At 40.5% G+C, this 16586-nt stretch overlaps 1 protein-coding gene across 7 annotated transcripts in view; it reads left to right on the top strand.

The window, feature by feature from the left end:
* The window catches only part of LOC107563696 (zinc finger protein 516-like), a 41740-nt gene extending 25396 nt beyond the window's left edge, over positions 1-16344 (top strand). For 4 of the 7 annotated variants that reach the window (XM_016248639.1, XM_016248638.1, XM_016248642.1 and 1 more), the window contains 6 exons: positions 1699-3359; positions 3880-4158; positions 7161-8396; positions 10961-11065; positions 14316-14379; positions 15600-16344. In XM_016248639.1, the coding sequence (XP_016104125.1) occupies positions 1925-3359; positions 3880-4158; positions 7161-8396; positions 10961-11065; positions 14316-14379; positions 15600-15603 (3123 nt within the window). In that variant the 5' untranslated portion in view covers positions 1699-1924 and the 3' untranslated portion in view covers positions 15604-16344. Of the gene's footprint in view, positions 1-1698; positions 3639-3879; positions 4159-7160; positions 8397-10960; positions 11066-11414; positions 11814-11961; positions 12067-14315; positions 14381-15599 lie in introns of those variants that run through there. The other 3 variants (XM_016248641.1, XM_016248643.1, XR_001606128.1) reach the window with 3 other exon arrangements.
* Positions 16345-16586: the final 242 nt, after the last annotated feature.

Here is a 16586-nt window from a genome sequence, read left to right as displayed (position 1 = left end):
CAACATACAAAATCAAATAATCAAAGGAAATAAACTAGATAAGTAGGCAAACATTGGATATAAGTCGAGATAAATTGATGATGGGACCTCTAGGAAAACTTCCAATTTCCTAAACGTCTCCGCTTTAAATTTCTTACCGGGCATTTTATAGCACAGCAAGTTAACTTACCGTAAAAGATGAACTGTGCAGAGGCGAGTGCATTTTGTGCATTAGAATGTGTGTGTTTGTGTGAGGGGGATGCAGGGCCAGTGGTGAAATGTAGTTTGTATATAATGGATTATTGATTGTTGGGAGAGAGAGAGGACTGGCCCTCAGGGTTCATCCCAACTGGCCCATCTCTTGCCTAACACTGAATAGTCTCTTTACGCCTGAGCAGACACACGCACACATTTGTACACACAATGAATTTAGGCCTGTGAGCAGACAGACACTGCTCATACTGACTATGAGAGGGGACTAACTGAGACTTGCTGTTGTCCTTCAGGCAAAGATTCACACAAATGAGCTGAAATGTAAGGTGGATGGGGCAAGTTGTCACACATACCTTAAAGAAAAAGAAAAAAATACTGAACATTTCCAGCTCTTTGAACACATGTTGGCCTTAAGTTAAACTGTCTATTATTGGTATTTTAGCTAAATGTAAATGGTAACTTTAAATTTAACGAGTGAGCAATAATTATGAAAATCAAAACATTTTTGAACTGGAAATATTATTATTATTATAATTATAATAAATGCTATAAATTTGTAACATTTAAATTCAAAATATATTGTAATAGTATTTACACACATTTGTACAACTGGCTCTTTGGCTTAAAGCCCTAATATTACTGAGATATTGGCTCTTGTTACTCAGACTTGGTCTCTACTGTAGTGTAGAATGTATTTATTTTAACCAAATTAACCAATTGCACAAACTAGATTAACAGATATGCCAACACACAGCCTATGTATTACAATAAGCATTCAGTCAGCATAACCATTTTTGAAGAATGCAAAAAAGATTAGCTATGTTTAAATTTGATAGAAAACGAAACAGAATGGCAGGAACTCCTGATTCTGGACTGGGGTGTGTGTGTTTTTGAGAATTTTTAAACAATTAATATCCTTCTTGTCAGAATATTGAGCAGTGTATTTACTGTATCTTTGTTTAAGGTCTTGTTAGAATAATCAGAAAGCATTTTGGATAAGTTAGTGTGTTTATGCAATACTTAAAGATGTGCCATTTCCTCTGACTCTTAAATGAGGACATCAGCAGTCTCTCTCTCTCTATCTCATTGTCCCTCTCCCACTCACTTGTAAATGGTGCATAGCATAAAACCCAATGTACTGTGTTCTCTGTATTCAGCTATGAAGTATGGATCCTGCCTTAAATGAAGTTTTGACTGAAAAAAGCCAGTCAGATGACATTATATAAAAGGACTCTGTTAGCTGGTGGTTGTCTCAAACACTGGACCTAAGTTCTTTCCATTTAACAGTTTTGTATCTCTACATCTTTTGTATGTAGCACTTGATTCATAACAGCACTTCATTCATAATAACAGTAATTTTATAAAACAAATATGCATAGTGCCTTCCATTTACTAATAGCAGCTTGTTTATTGCTATGAACTAATGGATTAATGAATAACCTTTATTTGCTCATTTGCCAGTCTTGTTCTCAATTTTGCTTCTGTTCTGTCTCCATTTCCTCCCAGGTGACCAGAATGAAGCAAACCCTCAGCTGGTAAGATGATTCATAGGAGGAAAAACTCCAGACATATTCCAGACAAAAGCAACACTGTCAAAACAGAATTACCAACAATGGCACGTTTGACAAAGAGAACTTTTACCCAGAACGAATGACTACAGGCGAGACAGACTTAATAGGATCTAATAATTTGGACAACAGATAGCAGCATAGTGGAGTATTCAAGCCTTGAGATGGAGGTGGAACGGCCAGACATTGTAGAGGAAGAGTCCTTCTCCAAGGGTCACCAGGAAGGCAAGAAGAGCAGAGGTCACACTTGTGAACTCTGTGGAAGAAGTTTTCCTTTTCTCAGCTCCTTGTCCCAGCACATGAGAAAGCACACTGGGGAGAAACCATACAAGTGTCCTCACTGTGAGCACCGCTCAGCCCAGAAGGGTAGCTTAAAGGCCCACATTCGCAGTCACAAACTGGATGGCCTCAGCCAGAGCATCGGTGGTGAGGAAGAAGACGTGGACGAGGAAGGGGAAGGGGAAAAGGAAGGAGGGGTGCCAGAAGATCAAGGCGGTTGCTCCAGTCCGACTGAGAGTACCTCGGCCTGCAACAAGGTTGTGAGCGGTGAGGATGCAACCAAAATAAGGAAGAAAGGTGGGAAGAAGGACATAACCTCTGGTGAGAATGGCAAAGAGTCAGTGCAATGCACTCTGTGCAGGAAGAGACTGTCCAGTCTTGCAGAGCTTGAACAGCATATGCAGGAGCTTCACAAGGTCTTCCGATGTGAACTGTGCCCTTATGAGACTTTGCAGGAGAACCAACTGCAGGCTCACATTGAGAAGGTACATCCTATTGAGGAGGAATCTGTCACCAAAGAAGTCTCTATCAGCGAGGATGCTGACTGTGTACTCGGTAAAGGCGAGTTCCCATGTGGACAATGTGACCAGGTGTTCACCCAGGCCTGGTTTTTGAAAGCTCACATGAAAAAGCATCAGAACAGTCTGGATCATGGGTGCCGGATCTGTGGACGCCGCTTTCGTGAGCCCTGGTTTCTACGTAGCCACATGAAGACCCACAACACCAAGGTAAAACCAAAGAGTGACTCTTACCTTCCGGCTACTGTCAATGAGGTGGCACAGGACGAGTCGAACTTGGTGAACGAAGTGTGTCTGTATGAACTCTGTGCCAAGTGTGGTAACTTCTTCCACAACAGCAAGAGCCTCCTGTTGCACGAACAGGTCCACAGAAATGTTGAGCTGCCTCCTAATAATACCGTATGCAGTGATAAGGACTTTGCATCTGTCACCAAGACAAGCTTCTTTGAATGCCTAAACTTGAAACCAGCAGGATATGAAGAGAACCCCACTGATGGAACTCTAGGGAAAAGAATCCCGGAGCTCGATCCAGTTTGTAGCTACCAGGCTTGGCAACTGGCCACCAGAGGCAAAGTGGTGGAGGTATCGGAGAAGAGCCTGGGTTGGGAAGAGAGGTTAGCCGATGCAGATGTAGCGTATGACAGGGAAAAAGGCGAGTATGTCTTGCTGAGACAGGACAAGCGGAAGAAATCACTTGATTCAATGCCAAGTATCCCAACTAAGAAACGGAGAGGGGCTGGGACCCAAGGCTCCAATACAGATCACCACAGCAATGGAGAAAGGAATGACCAGATTTCGATAGGTGAGCGAAGCCCAGAGAATCTGTGTGACACTGAGTACCGGCCTACTTCTCGCCCTAGCCGTAAGAATTCTCAGAAAACCTCAGAGTGCTTGGAGTGCGGAAAGGGCTTCCGCACACAGCAACAGATGGTGATCCACATGCTCATCAGACATGGTGGTTTGGGTGAAACCATTGGTGGAAATGGACTGTTCCGTAAAGCAGCGTCCAGCCCATCTAAAGCAGGGGAATCAGCAGGACTCTTCAGGGATCAAAAACAGACCGCGTTCTTTGGGGACACAGGTAAGGACATCCTACTCATTTTGACATTTAAAGCCAGCTCAAAGTTTTAATGTAATCTCATGAATGTTCTCTTAGTTTAAAAATTTGTTATAAACTTCAAGAACCACTTGTTTGCATATCATAAACTCCCTTAGGCCTACCACACTCACAGTTTGTAAACAACACAGTATTATTCATGCAATGGTGGGCAGATGCTTAACCTCTGGGATAGTTTTTGCTTTCATGTTCCAGATTTCGATAGGTGAGCGAAGCCCAGAGAATCTGTGTGACACTGAGTACCGGCCTACTTCTCGCCCTAGCCGTAAGAATTCTCAGAAAACCTCAGAGTGCTTGGAGTGCGGAAAGGGCTTCCGCACACAGCAACAGATGGTGATCCACATGCTCATCAGACATGGTGGTTTGGGTGAAACCATTGGTGGAAATGGACTGTTCCGTAAAGCAGCGTCCAGCCCATCTAAAGCAGGGGAATCAGCAGGACTCTTCAGGGATCAAAAACAGACCGCGTTCTTTGGGGACACAGGTAAGGACATCCTACTCATTTTGACATTTAAAGCCAGCTCAAAGTTTTAATGTAATCTCATGAATGTTCTCTTAGTTTAAAAATTTGTTATAAACTTCAAGAACCACTGCATATCATAAACTCCCTTAGGCCTACCACACTCACAGTTTGTAAACAACACAGTATTATTCATGCAATGGTGGGCAGATGCTTAACCTCTGGGATAGTTTTTGCTTTTATGTTGAACAGCTAATGTTTAAATTCACTGAAAGGAATGTGATTTCATTTGAATCTGTTTATGTGTATTATACACTAGGGGTCCTCTGCATTGCTACTGTAAATCTACTTTACTGCAGGGATTTCAATTTCTACTCCTATTCAGCACCTGCCTACAGTACCATTTACAAGTGAACATAGACTTTGATTAGTTGACTCAGGTGTGTTCGATTACAGTTCGATTACAGAATTAATTTTACTCATGTTGAATTAGCTATGTGACAGTGCTCCAAAGAATGTGTAAACTTCACAACAGGTAACTGGTACCTGATCAGAAATGATGCTAAGATGATTAACTGAGGGATTACTGTAACATTTATAAAGCAGGTTTATCTTCTGTAGTCACTTTAGAAATTTAATTTATGAACCTTTATATTTTTTGTTGTTATTATTAATCCTACTCTTGTAGATCCACCTTCCTATGGAGTTCTAATAAAACACACTTGAACCAACAAATCAAGTTATAGGGTTCACGTGATCATTACTAGAATGTGTGTTAGACTAAAGGCAGATCTCCAGGAAAAGGATATGAGAATGGCTGGTTTAACAGCATGATATACTGTTTCTGAAGCTGAAGTTACAGAGGACAGAGACACCTTGTGGACAATTCCTGCAGCAAATCTGAATGTGCTCCGTTGAATTGTACTGTTTGTGCATAGCTTAAATCTTGAATACATACAGTATTTGATTTCAATTAGGCCTCTTATTACGACATTTATTCACTTGGTTTAGTTAATGAAGGCATTGTCTTTGCATCCAATTTATTAATTAACATACTTAATACTTTTTTAACAAAATTCACATTAAGTATAGAACCTTTATGATTTCCATTTGCAGTATCAGTGTTTTACTTTTCTGCTTCAAAGCTAAAAACAAAATTACTCTCATTGAAATGGACCTCATTGCATTTAATTCAGTTCCAATTACTCAAAGGACTAGTTTTTGGATTTGGGTTATTTTTTTAAATACATTTTAGTCTCAGTATCATTTGTTCATACCTCTTTAAATTACATCTGTTTTCTGTTCTTTCATACCATTAAAAAAAAATAAAAATAACATTTTCAGATCACAGCCTGTGTGAGCTCTTTGAAGCATGTTTTTAGTTATCAAGGTGCAAAACCAAGCTCTGAATTGTTAAATCTTTTGCTTGTGGCTGGAGCTGTCTAGCCCTCTTTGCATGATGCTATTTCTGGACTTCCTGTCTCAGGAAGACAAGCTCTAAAGATTTGTGTGACTTTTTTTTCACTTTCCCCATCTAAGTGCAACTCTTCAGTTAAAACCAGTGTTAAAATCACTGGAAAATACTGCAGATGACAGGTATCTCAACAAAGCCAATATGCCCCCATAGAGCACTAGCAGCTATTTTGATAATTGATCATTCCTGTCATATTTAGTGAAATCATGGGGTTTTATTTTAATTGTCTATAAGAGAAGACTTATAATAGACGTATAATAGATCTGATAAATTTGCTGTGTTTTACTTAACCACAATGTTAAGTAAAATAAAATTGCCTTAAACAAAAGATGCCCTCTTAGGGACACAAATGGAATGTTCCAGAACATAGGTTTCATTGTGTAAGAGTTGAAACCAATGTCCTCTCACTGCTGATATTTTCATGTAGGTGTGAAGTCTGTAGAATGCTCTCCTCTACAAGATTCTTAATAAGACCAACTAATTCTTAGAATATGATAGTTCCTCTCTTAGCTTTTCTACTGAAAGGCAGAAAGAATGTATGGAAGCAGTCATGGCCATTATGTTCATGTAAAGCTTATCTCAGAGGACCCCCCTCTCCGAATTGGCTCAAAAATAACCTCAGAGAGGTTGGAATGAAGGCTGCACAGCAGCTAGTGTAAGCCACCAAATGCAATCCAGATGGCTTGAGAGAGAGAATAGAAAGAGAGAGAGCTACTGAGAGAATACAGACATGTTAAATGTAAGCAAACATCTTGCTGACAGATGAGAAGAGGTAGTCCCAGGCAAAGTTCCCAGGCCCAGTAGTCTGTTGCTCCATTGTACTACTGTTAAACAAACTGTGTGAGATTGTGCTACCACTGTTAAGGTTTTTGACCTTGTGTAACTGTGCAGATTATCATTTACATGTGTATGTTATACAATGCCATAGAGAGTAAATATCACATATTAGATGTTGCATTATATTAGACAATTATATTGTATATGCTATAGTTACATCATATTATATATGTTACATCATGTTTATATATTATTGATTTGGTGCTCAAGAAAGGTTTTTTAGTATCATCAATGTTGAAAAGTTGATATGTTGTGCTACTTCATGTTTTAATGGAAACCTCAAATTTGTCACTATTCTTTGGTGAATAAAATATCCAAAAGAAACATTTGAATAATATATTTAAAATAGAAATCTTTTCTAACATCTTTAACTTTACTGTTTCTTTTGACCAATTTAATGCATCCTTGCTGAATGAAGTAGGGCGTTCCTTTAAAAAATCTTACTGACCCTAAATTTTTAGTGTTTGTGTGTGTGTGTGTACACTCGCTCTTAAAATCATTTTTCAGTCATAAAAATAATGTAAAACAAAACTTCTCAATCAGTATTAGTACATGTACTGAAGTAAAATTAAGTAGTTATGTGGTTCCATCTTGTGGTGAAACTGTGGTTTTGAATTTCAGTGTCTAAATTCATTGTTGTGCTGATTGCTGGCTTTTGTTCAGAAAATGTTGTTGTTGTGTAGTTACAAATCCCTATATGTTGTTTTCATGACAGATAAAAAGCCATACACCTGTGAGCACTGTGACTTTTGCACCTCGGAGCCCTCGGCCATCGCTGCCCATGTCCAAACGCATGATATGGCAATCAGGAACCGGGGCCAGAGGAGTGATGCCTTAACCAGCTCACTCAGCCAAAGCCAACCTCACCAAAGGAACCACACGGGCTTCCCAAGGCTGAGAAATGCCCTGCTGCAGCAGCCCTACTGGCCCTACACCAGCTCAACTCACCTGGAGAGGGCAGCACTGAGCGATGCCACATCAAAGACTGAGGAGGAAAGGAACAAGGGGTTGGAAGGAAGTAGCACCATGGATAAAGTGGATGCTAATCTGCTTAATCTCTCCATGGAGGTGGATAATGAAAAAGAAGGGGTTTCTTCCATGTTCTTGAAAAGTTTGGTTCAACACCAGTGTCCTTATTGCTCCTATGCAACCCTCTATCCAGAAGTTCTCTGGATTCACCAACGAATTGCACATAAAGTTGACAGCACTACGTTGGTGCCTAAGTGGGCCCCGAGAAACGGCCTCAAGGGGCCCAAATCACTTCTCGATTTCAAGAGACGCACCGGGCCACCTCCGTTTCTGGAGGGTAAGGACTGCCCCTCTCTGCCACAGATGAGAACATCCCGAACGATTCCACCTGATTGCAGCCCTGGAGGGATGAAGAAATCAAAACCTCCGACAAGTAGCGTAGAGTCAAGCTCCTCGCAAAGCAAGAGCTGGCACGCGGCCACAGCACCGGGGGCATCATCTCACTCGTCCAAACACAAGACCATCAAGTCCAGGACAGATGAGTTGGCAGGCAGTAAACACAAAGCAGACGTCCATCAAAACAGTTCCTCGCGGCCTACGGCAAGTCCTCAGAAGACTGGAAACCCAAAGACAGGAAGCAGAGTGATGGAGAGTAGTCTGCTACCTCAAGAGGGACTTCATTTTATGCTCTCTAGAAAACACAAACTCTCAGATCAGAGGAGCTCAAAAGCCTATGCTCCTCAGACCTTCGGCAGGTCTGATTCTCAAGCTCAGGACACACCATCCGTGTCTGGGTATGACCCCTGGAGCAGACTTGGCTTGAGAGGCTCGTCCTCTCACTCCCAGTCCAAAAGACAGTTGACGACTGATGGTCCAGAACCTGTGACGGACATCCTGAGTTTCTTGAAGAACTGCAGTCCTCACGATCTAGCTGCCCTCTACCACCACTGGGGCTTCAACAATGCCATGGCAGAGCAAGCAGGTAAGTGGGTGTATAGAATTCTGCATTGATATTCATAACCAGTATTATATAATGCTGATTTTTTTCGGTTTATTTTTTTTCTAATAAGTTTACATTTATTATACAGTGGCCCAAAAGTATTTGGACATTAAAGACACCCTCAAAAATGTAAGATCATTTCTCAATCAATCAATCAATCAATAGCATATTTTTGTGAAATATTTAGATTTGAAAAGTGCAAAAAATGTCGTTTGGTATGATCTGATGCAATGACACATCAATGCAATGATGAAACATTAAGCAAGTGTTTAGGGATTTGTGTGTCCAAATACTTTTTGGGGTCCCTCTATGATGTATTTTGAACCTATTTCACTTTTTCTGAAACTGATTACTAAACTGGTATTGAGAAATCATATTAATTTGCAGTGGGTTAGTGCACACTGGATTTATATTATACATATTCTTCTGTACCGTTTTTGATTATGACTCTTGAAACATCAAATAAGGCAAGATGCACATGTGCATTTATTAAGCCAATTACTACATTTGCATACCTCAGTCAACAAACCTTCAAATAAAACTACAATTGTGGATGCACATTTAATCATTTACAGAGATAGCTGAAGGTAAAAAAAAGAAAGATCACAATTAGTGGTAGTCTTTCAGTGACATCCGATACTGATATATAGAGAACAAGATGGCCAATAATGGAAATATATACATACTGTAATACACAAATTTGCTGGGACACATTTTTTTCAAAATTCATGAAAGTAAAATTTAAAGTTGTTTACTATCTGTTGACAAAGTTTGTAGCATCAGATGTTTGCTGTTTAGAATGCCTGTGTCTAGGGGTATAATATATTGGTATTGGTATAAGAGATTTATTTTCTATTTATTGGTATCCGACAATATTAGTTATTTATTTGTACGTGCTCATTTTTACATTTAGATTACCTTTGCTGTCATCCAACACTCACTTAAAGTTAATCTGTAATAACGCTGTTTATTGGGATATTTTGCAAATCACAAAATTACTAAATTTTTCATAAAGTTGTAATGCCTAAATTCACTTGTAGTATTAAAATCAATTGATTTTAGTTTGTAGTGTTTTATTTTTATTTGTTTTGACAAATTTATCCAGACAGGATTTATCTGTAGTTAGAATTTCGTCAATTACACAAATTACTCTACAGCGCCATTGTAATTCTGCAAACTGGTAAAGATCGACATGCTGGGAAATGGTTGTCAAGTCAAAGTACTTGAATTATTCAGCAAAGGCACATTAACTACATTTATTCCTGAGCTGAAATGACAAATGAGTACAGTGAGGGCTAAAATTGCACACAGCACCCCACACACGCACACACCATTGTGCCAGCATGCGAATACGCAAAGGTTAATGGAACTATTGAGTAATCTCTTCATCATCGTGTAACCTACAAAAATGTGTAAAAACATTTCAGACAGCTATCGCTGAGAGGCATTGCGAGCCTTAAACATCAGGCTCGTAACGGCATGCTGGGTGCTCTCCTTGGGGAGACAGCGCCTCGATGCCACAAATATGCAAAGCAGCACACTCAACGAGTGAATGAACGAAAGAGCAAGAGGAGTCAAATTAAGCCACCAGCTGCTTAGAAAAATATTTTCAAATGCTTTTTTTTTCATTCCACTTTATTTAAGGACATTTTGCCAGGCGGTGGTCCAGTTGGCCAGCATCAGTGAGTGTAGTTCTGCGGAAAGACACTGGAAATTCTGTCAACTGTCTGGCCTGATATCATCAGTGCTCTCTTTAGCCCTTTGAGTCACATACAATAAAGTGACCTTTCCAATATTAGACTTTCCTTTTGTTTGTGCTGTCTGCTGCTTTTCCTGTTGCGTCGCTCCGGTATGGTAATAACTCACGGATTCATGTTTACTAAATGTAGCCTTGCTTACTACTGCCACCAACACTCTCAGTCACGGCTCGGCGCTACAACAAAGCGAGGCTTGAGGGGTCGGAGCAGGTAGGACCACCAGTGCCAGGTGACGGACAGGAGCCAAAGGGACAACATTTCAGCTCGTGCTCTTAAAGCACCCTAAGGGGAAACGAGATGCCGGTTGCTTCAGGTTCCACATCCGTTCCTGTTACTTCAGTGAGTCCTTCACCGATGCACACGTGTCCGAGCGATTCCCCCCACGCGGACGAAGGCTGACATAGCTAGAGCGACGGGCAGGAAAAGAGCAGCGAGAGCGAGAGGGAAGGAGACAAGGAGAGAGGGAAAAAGGGGAAAGCAGCACACCTGACATGTGACATGGTAGCGCAGATGGGGGCACATCACAGGGCAAGGCTTTTAATTCACAGTAATTTATGCAGTCACATGGGCCTGTGTTCATGTCAGGCTGTCGGAGATGCTCTCGTGATGCGGCATGACAGCTCCCCATCCAAGCCCTGAAGGTAGCCTCCCATAATGACACATAAAACATACTAATGATGCTTCCTCTCTCTCTCCCTCCGTCTTTTAACCTCTCTTTCTGCTCCGTGCATGTTTTTCCTATTAATTTTCATTTCTCTTTCTCTGTTTGTGTGTGTGTGGGAACTGTAGGGTTGGCGAGGTCAGGGTCTCAGCAGGGGGAGTATGTGTGTCCAGTGTGCAGGAAGAGCTTCAACCAGCCCAGCCATTACCGCACACATATGAGATCACACACAGGTGAGAAACACACACTAAAAACAAACACGCACACCAACTTTGGACAGCAATTAACCGAATCTACTAACTTAACTTTTTTTTCTTTTTGTAGTATTTATAGACACAACACTTTTTTTTTTTCGATTAAAAATGCTGTTTTGTGACATTTTTATCACATTTTATCATTGAAAATATAATTAAAAATATAATACAATTAAAAAATACTATAAGATAATTTATCCTGTTTTTATGGTCACATTATAAATATGATGGTAAATATATTAAATATAATTTCTATAAAAATATTAAACAAAGCGGGGCCTGAGGGGTCGGAGCAGGTAGGACCACCAGTGCCAGGTGACGGACAGGAGCCAAAGGGACAACATTTCAGCTCGTGCTCTTAAAGCACCCTAAGGGGAAACGAGATGCCGGTTGCTTCAGGTTCCACATCCGTTCCTGTTACTTCAGTGAGTCCTTCACCGATGCACACGTGTCCGAGCGATTCCCCCCACGCGGACGAAGGCTGACATAGCTAGAGCGACGGGCAGGAAAAGAGCAGCGAGAGCGAGAGGGAAGGAGACAAGGAGAGAGGGAAAAAGGGGAAAGCAGCACACCTGACATGTGACATGGTAGCGCAGATGGGGGCACATCACAGGGCAAGGCTTTTAATTCACAGTAATTTATGCGGTCACATGGGCCTGTGTTCATGTCAGGCTGTCGGAGATGCTCTCGTGATGCGGCATGACAGCTCCCCATCCAAGCCCTGAAGGTAGCCTCCCATAATGACACATAAAACATACTAATGATGCTTCCTCTCTCTCTCCCTCCGTCTTTTAACCTCTCTTTCTGCTCCGTGCATGTTTTTCCTATTAATTTTCATTTCTCTTTCTCTGTTTGTGTGTGTGTGGGAACTGTAGGGTTGGCGAGGTCAGGGTCTCAGCAGGGGGAGTATGTGTGTCCAGTGTGCAGGAAGAGCTTCAACCAGCCCAGCCATTACCGCACACATATGAGATCACACACAGGTGAGAAACACACACTAAAAACAAACACGCACACCAACTTTGGACAGCAATTAACCGAATCTACTAACTTAACTTTTTTTCTTTTTGTAGTATTTATAGACACAACACTTTTTTTTTTTCGATTAAAAATGCTGTTTTGTGACATTTTTATCACATTTTATCATTGAAAATATAATTAAAAATATAATACAATTAAAAAATACTATAAGATAATTTATCCTGTTTTTATGGTCACATTATAAATATGATGGTAAATATATTAAATATAATTTCTATAAAAATATTATAAGGTATTATAAATATACTTTATCCAGTAATTTGCAGTGTAGTGCAAATTAAGTGCTTTTAATATCACATTATATTAAGGTTTTTTTTGTCATTTTTATGTTGTCATATATTTATAATTATATTTACAAGGATAAAATGATATGTAATCTTAAAAGATACTTTATCTAATATGTTAGTGTTGTGCAGTAAAATCATTAAAAAATATATGAAAAATTTATTATAATAAGTGAAATATTTACAAATATACCAAAAATGTATATAGTCTTGCTGGAAAAGGAAGAAGTTGCTAAATTATTCCTGAATATATGCGACAAATATTTATATATATTTAAATGTACATGTATGTTGTGCATTTATGTGTGTGTGTGTGTATGTATAATGAGCGATCTCTCTCTGTCCTTGGACGAGAATCTTTCTTTTTTTTCCACCGCAAACATATTTGCGTGTGACTCTGACCTGTGAAAATTGTATACATTATTAATCAGATGTCACTTATGGAGCTGTAATTGTGCATGCTAATAAGCTGAGCAGTCACGAGTCCAGTATGATATGTGTCAAATGCTTGCTGAGAAAATGTGACAGTTTGCCCTTGTCTTCTCGTCAAACCACACACACACACACACACACACACACACACACCTACTCAATCGGGAGACTTCATTTCATCACGGATAAGATTATATCCATCATTCATGTTCAACCACAAACTTTCATATGATATAATAAATCTGTAATGAAGTTGTGCACCATTTTATGTTTGCATTATTTAGATATGATGCATCTCCATTTTATTTTAAATCAAAAAGTATGAAATGACCTTTTCTATGAGTATTTACTACATTTACCTCCTGGTTGCTGTGGGCAAAGTGCACGTCATTAGCATGCACCATAGCAGCTTTTTAATAATATAAAGAGGTCATGTACCATTCGCAGTAGTCGAAAAGAATAGGCTATCCTTCAATATTTTAAACAGGGTGCACTTAGCCACTCAGATTATGACTAGGACCGAGTTTTTTTTTTTTTTTTTTAAAGAGTGTGTGAAGGTTGTGCATGCTAGCCATACTGATCCCCAGTGACAGAGGCCAAATGCTACATTTTATGGAGCTCTCTCTTGCTCTACGCACATAGATTTACAATCAACGTCATCAGTGATTGCTCTCTTCAGTGTGAGCTTCCAAATGAAGCGGGGCAGGGGCCCCCGGCCTCCATTAGCATGCACACTAACTCTGTGTGTCACTTTAAATTGGTAGTTTCAGTTCACTGTCTGCTGCGGCCACGCTAACTGGTGATGCTAATTCAAGGCCTTTACGGCTAATGCTCGATGAGCGGGTGGATTCTGGGTTTGCACCTTAGCACTTTAAATGGATTCCTGCTTTGATGATGCTCAATACTTCCTTTGAAAGTGTCCAGGAAAAGCAGAAACAACATTAAAGTCAGCGTGAAACGTATTAGCAACCAATTTTATTTCTGTAATGTGATGCATGTCCCAGTGAAACAGGGTAAACTTAAATGATTTTAGCAAATGGCTGCAATATAACAAAGAGTGAAAAATTTAAGGGAGTCTGAATACTTTCCGTACCCATATATATATTTATTTATATAGCCCAGTTGATTGGTTTCTATTTCATGACGTTGGAGTGTTGACACACTTGGCTTGACTTGGTGACTTCAGCTGAAAAGGAAACTTGTTTTATAGGCGCAGCAAATTATTATATTTTGAAGACTATTTAATTTTGCTTTGGAATAATGTGTGTACCAATGGGTCATTCATAAATAGACCAGGAACATGTGATTCAAAAGTAAATGGGGTCAATTTTGATTTTATGTAATTTTAAAAGTTGCATTTTTGCTAGAATTATGTTTGCACCCTGCTGGGTAACAATAAAATGGAACAAGTTCCAATTTTTGCAACATGATAAATTTGATTTCCTCTGTTTAACCCGGCCACCTTGCTCCCACAGTGATGTTTGAGTCCAGTGGACTCATGGGAACTGGAGTCCATCCTCTACAGAAGCCCCCAAACAAGTATGTTTCACTTTTCGTTCGGTTGTTTGCCTTATTTGTGTTTATCTTGTGTATTTTTTTTCTGTCCTGTCAGTCATTTCTTCATCTTTCTTCATTCTGATGTGCAGTTTCTACCTGCCATCGTTTTTACTGCGCAGAAAGTTCTACAAATAAACCAATGCTAGGAGATCAAATGGATTGCATCCGCATCTACCTTAACAATCGGCGATGCGCTTTGCTACAGCGGGGAGGCTCACCCTTAATGAATTACCCCCTTTGCATGTGTTGCATATTACAAATGGCAAAGCAGGCCGAGAGTAAAGGTCAAATTAAATTTGTGCCGCACTCTTGGTGATGTTCTGACAATAACCTTTAATGTAATTTGGTGGGTTCTGTTTTGGATCGGGGTTTCACTTTCTACTCCTCTAGGGAACCACAGTGCCCCTGGATGAGCTCTTACTGTGCTGCAGACCTTATCAGGCAGCCAGCGCAACCCAGCCTCAGATAGTCCTGATTAATTGTGTCTGTCTTCATTTTTTTATGAGCCATGATTTATGATAATACCCCTCTTTCAGCCCCTCGGAATGACAATTATTTCCTTGTGGATAATTCATTCATTTTTCAAAAATAATAATACGGAGAAATTGAATGGCAGACTCATTTGTTTTGCTCAGGTGTTGGGGGATATTTTTATGTGACTGCTCGAGGACAACATTGTACATCAGTCTAATTAAATGCTGAAACTGGGACTCTGACAATTATTCCAGTGTTGAGCCCCAAACAGACATGGGCAGAAGGAGAAACTAGGTCTGTGTGTGGTTGTCAAGTTCGCCTCTCCTCGCAAAACTTGATATGCCCAGACTTTCGACATCTACCGTCAATGTGACGTCTTATTGCTCAGGGGAAGGCAGACAGAGATTCCTGTGTCTGTGAGTTTGTGTGTTTGTACGAACAGCTGACAGAAACCGAAAACAAAAGGCTGACGTCCCCTCGGGGGGAACAGTCAACCGTCTCCATATGGCATGTCATCAGCCCATCAATCATGCCACGGCCCCTCCCCCCCACCTCCCCAACCTGCCTCTGTTCTTTCCTCTTAAAAAGGGAAGGCAGCGCTCTCAAAGTCAGCCCTCCAACATCACTGCCACGTAACCTCTCTCTCCTCTCTGGTTCCAACCTCGGCTCCGCTCTCACCTTGGGGTCCAGACTCTGACCTCATCTTGTTTTTTGTGTATCCGTTTCAGGTGAGCGACCTTTCCAGTGCCGATACTGTCCTTACAGCGCCTCGCAGAAAGGTAACCTGAAGACCCATGTCCAGACTGTGCACCGCCTAGCCTTCGACAACACGCAGTACCCGGACAGGAGACTCCGCCAAGCCCCTACCAATGAACCCATGGACCCTTCCATACCTCACTGAGCATCTCCACCTCCTCACAACCAGCTCAAATGAGGGCTGAAATCTATAAAAGGTCCATTAAAAATGGTTTGATGCACAAACACGGTATTCGAGGAAGATTTAATGTAATGTACGGCATTGGATTCGTTTGTTTTTAGTTTCGTTTTTAGACATTCCATGTTTCCTTTTTATTTTCTCCTGACGCAAAGCTCTAGATTAAACTGAAAGGGGGGACACATGTTTACACCACCTTTTTCCAGAGACTTACAAAACACTTGAGGGCTAAAGCCTCAACAACATGAGGTTAGAACTGATGGAGTATGACAGTGAGCTGTGTTCTCAAACCCAAGGTCTTCAGCTGATCCCCTAAACTTGAAATGCTGCCTCGGAGTTCCCCACTTGACTAGTTGTTAAACAAAATAGCCTTAGTGTGCAACGAGTGTAGTTTGTGCATGTGTGTGCGATTGTGTTTTCCACATTCTACTTCTCAGGACTTGAGTTAGACGCGATTCCAAAGCCTGCATTCGGTCACACCAGTGTGTAACTGCATGCAAAGGAGACATGCAGTGAAATTCATTACTTAGTCTTGCTGATTAGGTTGGGCAACACTTGGCACTATCATCAAAATATGTCCTGAACACTTTTGTATTGTGTTAAACTTGGAATTTGAAGTATTTGTGTAAGTGCAGCTGTAATGTTACATAGGTTTCCACTTGCACCGAGTGTCGTATTCATAAACATTCTCTCTGAAGAGTTGAAGGTAAAGACACATGCCATATTTTGTGTTAGTGTCATCTGATTGGTCCAACAAAGTCAGAAATATTATTTGTGTCTG

The sequence above is a fragment of the Sinocyclocheilus grahami genome, unplaced genomic scaffold, assembly GCF_001515645.1.
Source record: "Sinocyclocheilus grahami isolate Dianchi unplaced genomic scaffold, SAMN03320097.WGS_v1.1 scaffold887.1, whole genome shotgun sequence".
Classification (NCBI taxonomy): domain Eukaryota; kingdom Metazoa; phylum Chordata; class Actinopteri; order Cypriniformes; family Cyprinidae; genus Sinocyclocheilus; species Sinocyclocheilus grahami.
The sequence above is the reverse complement of the archived record's forward strand: the minus strand, read 5'-3'. Positions and strand labels throughout refer to the sequence as shown.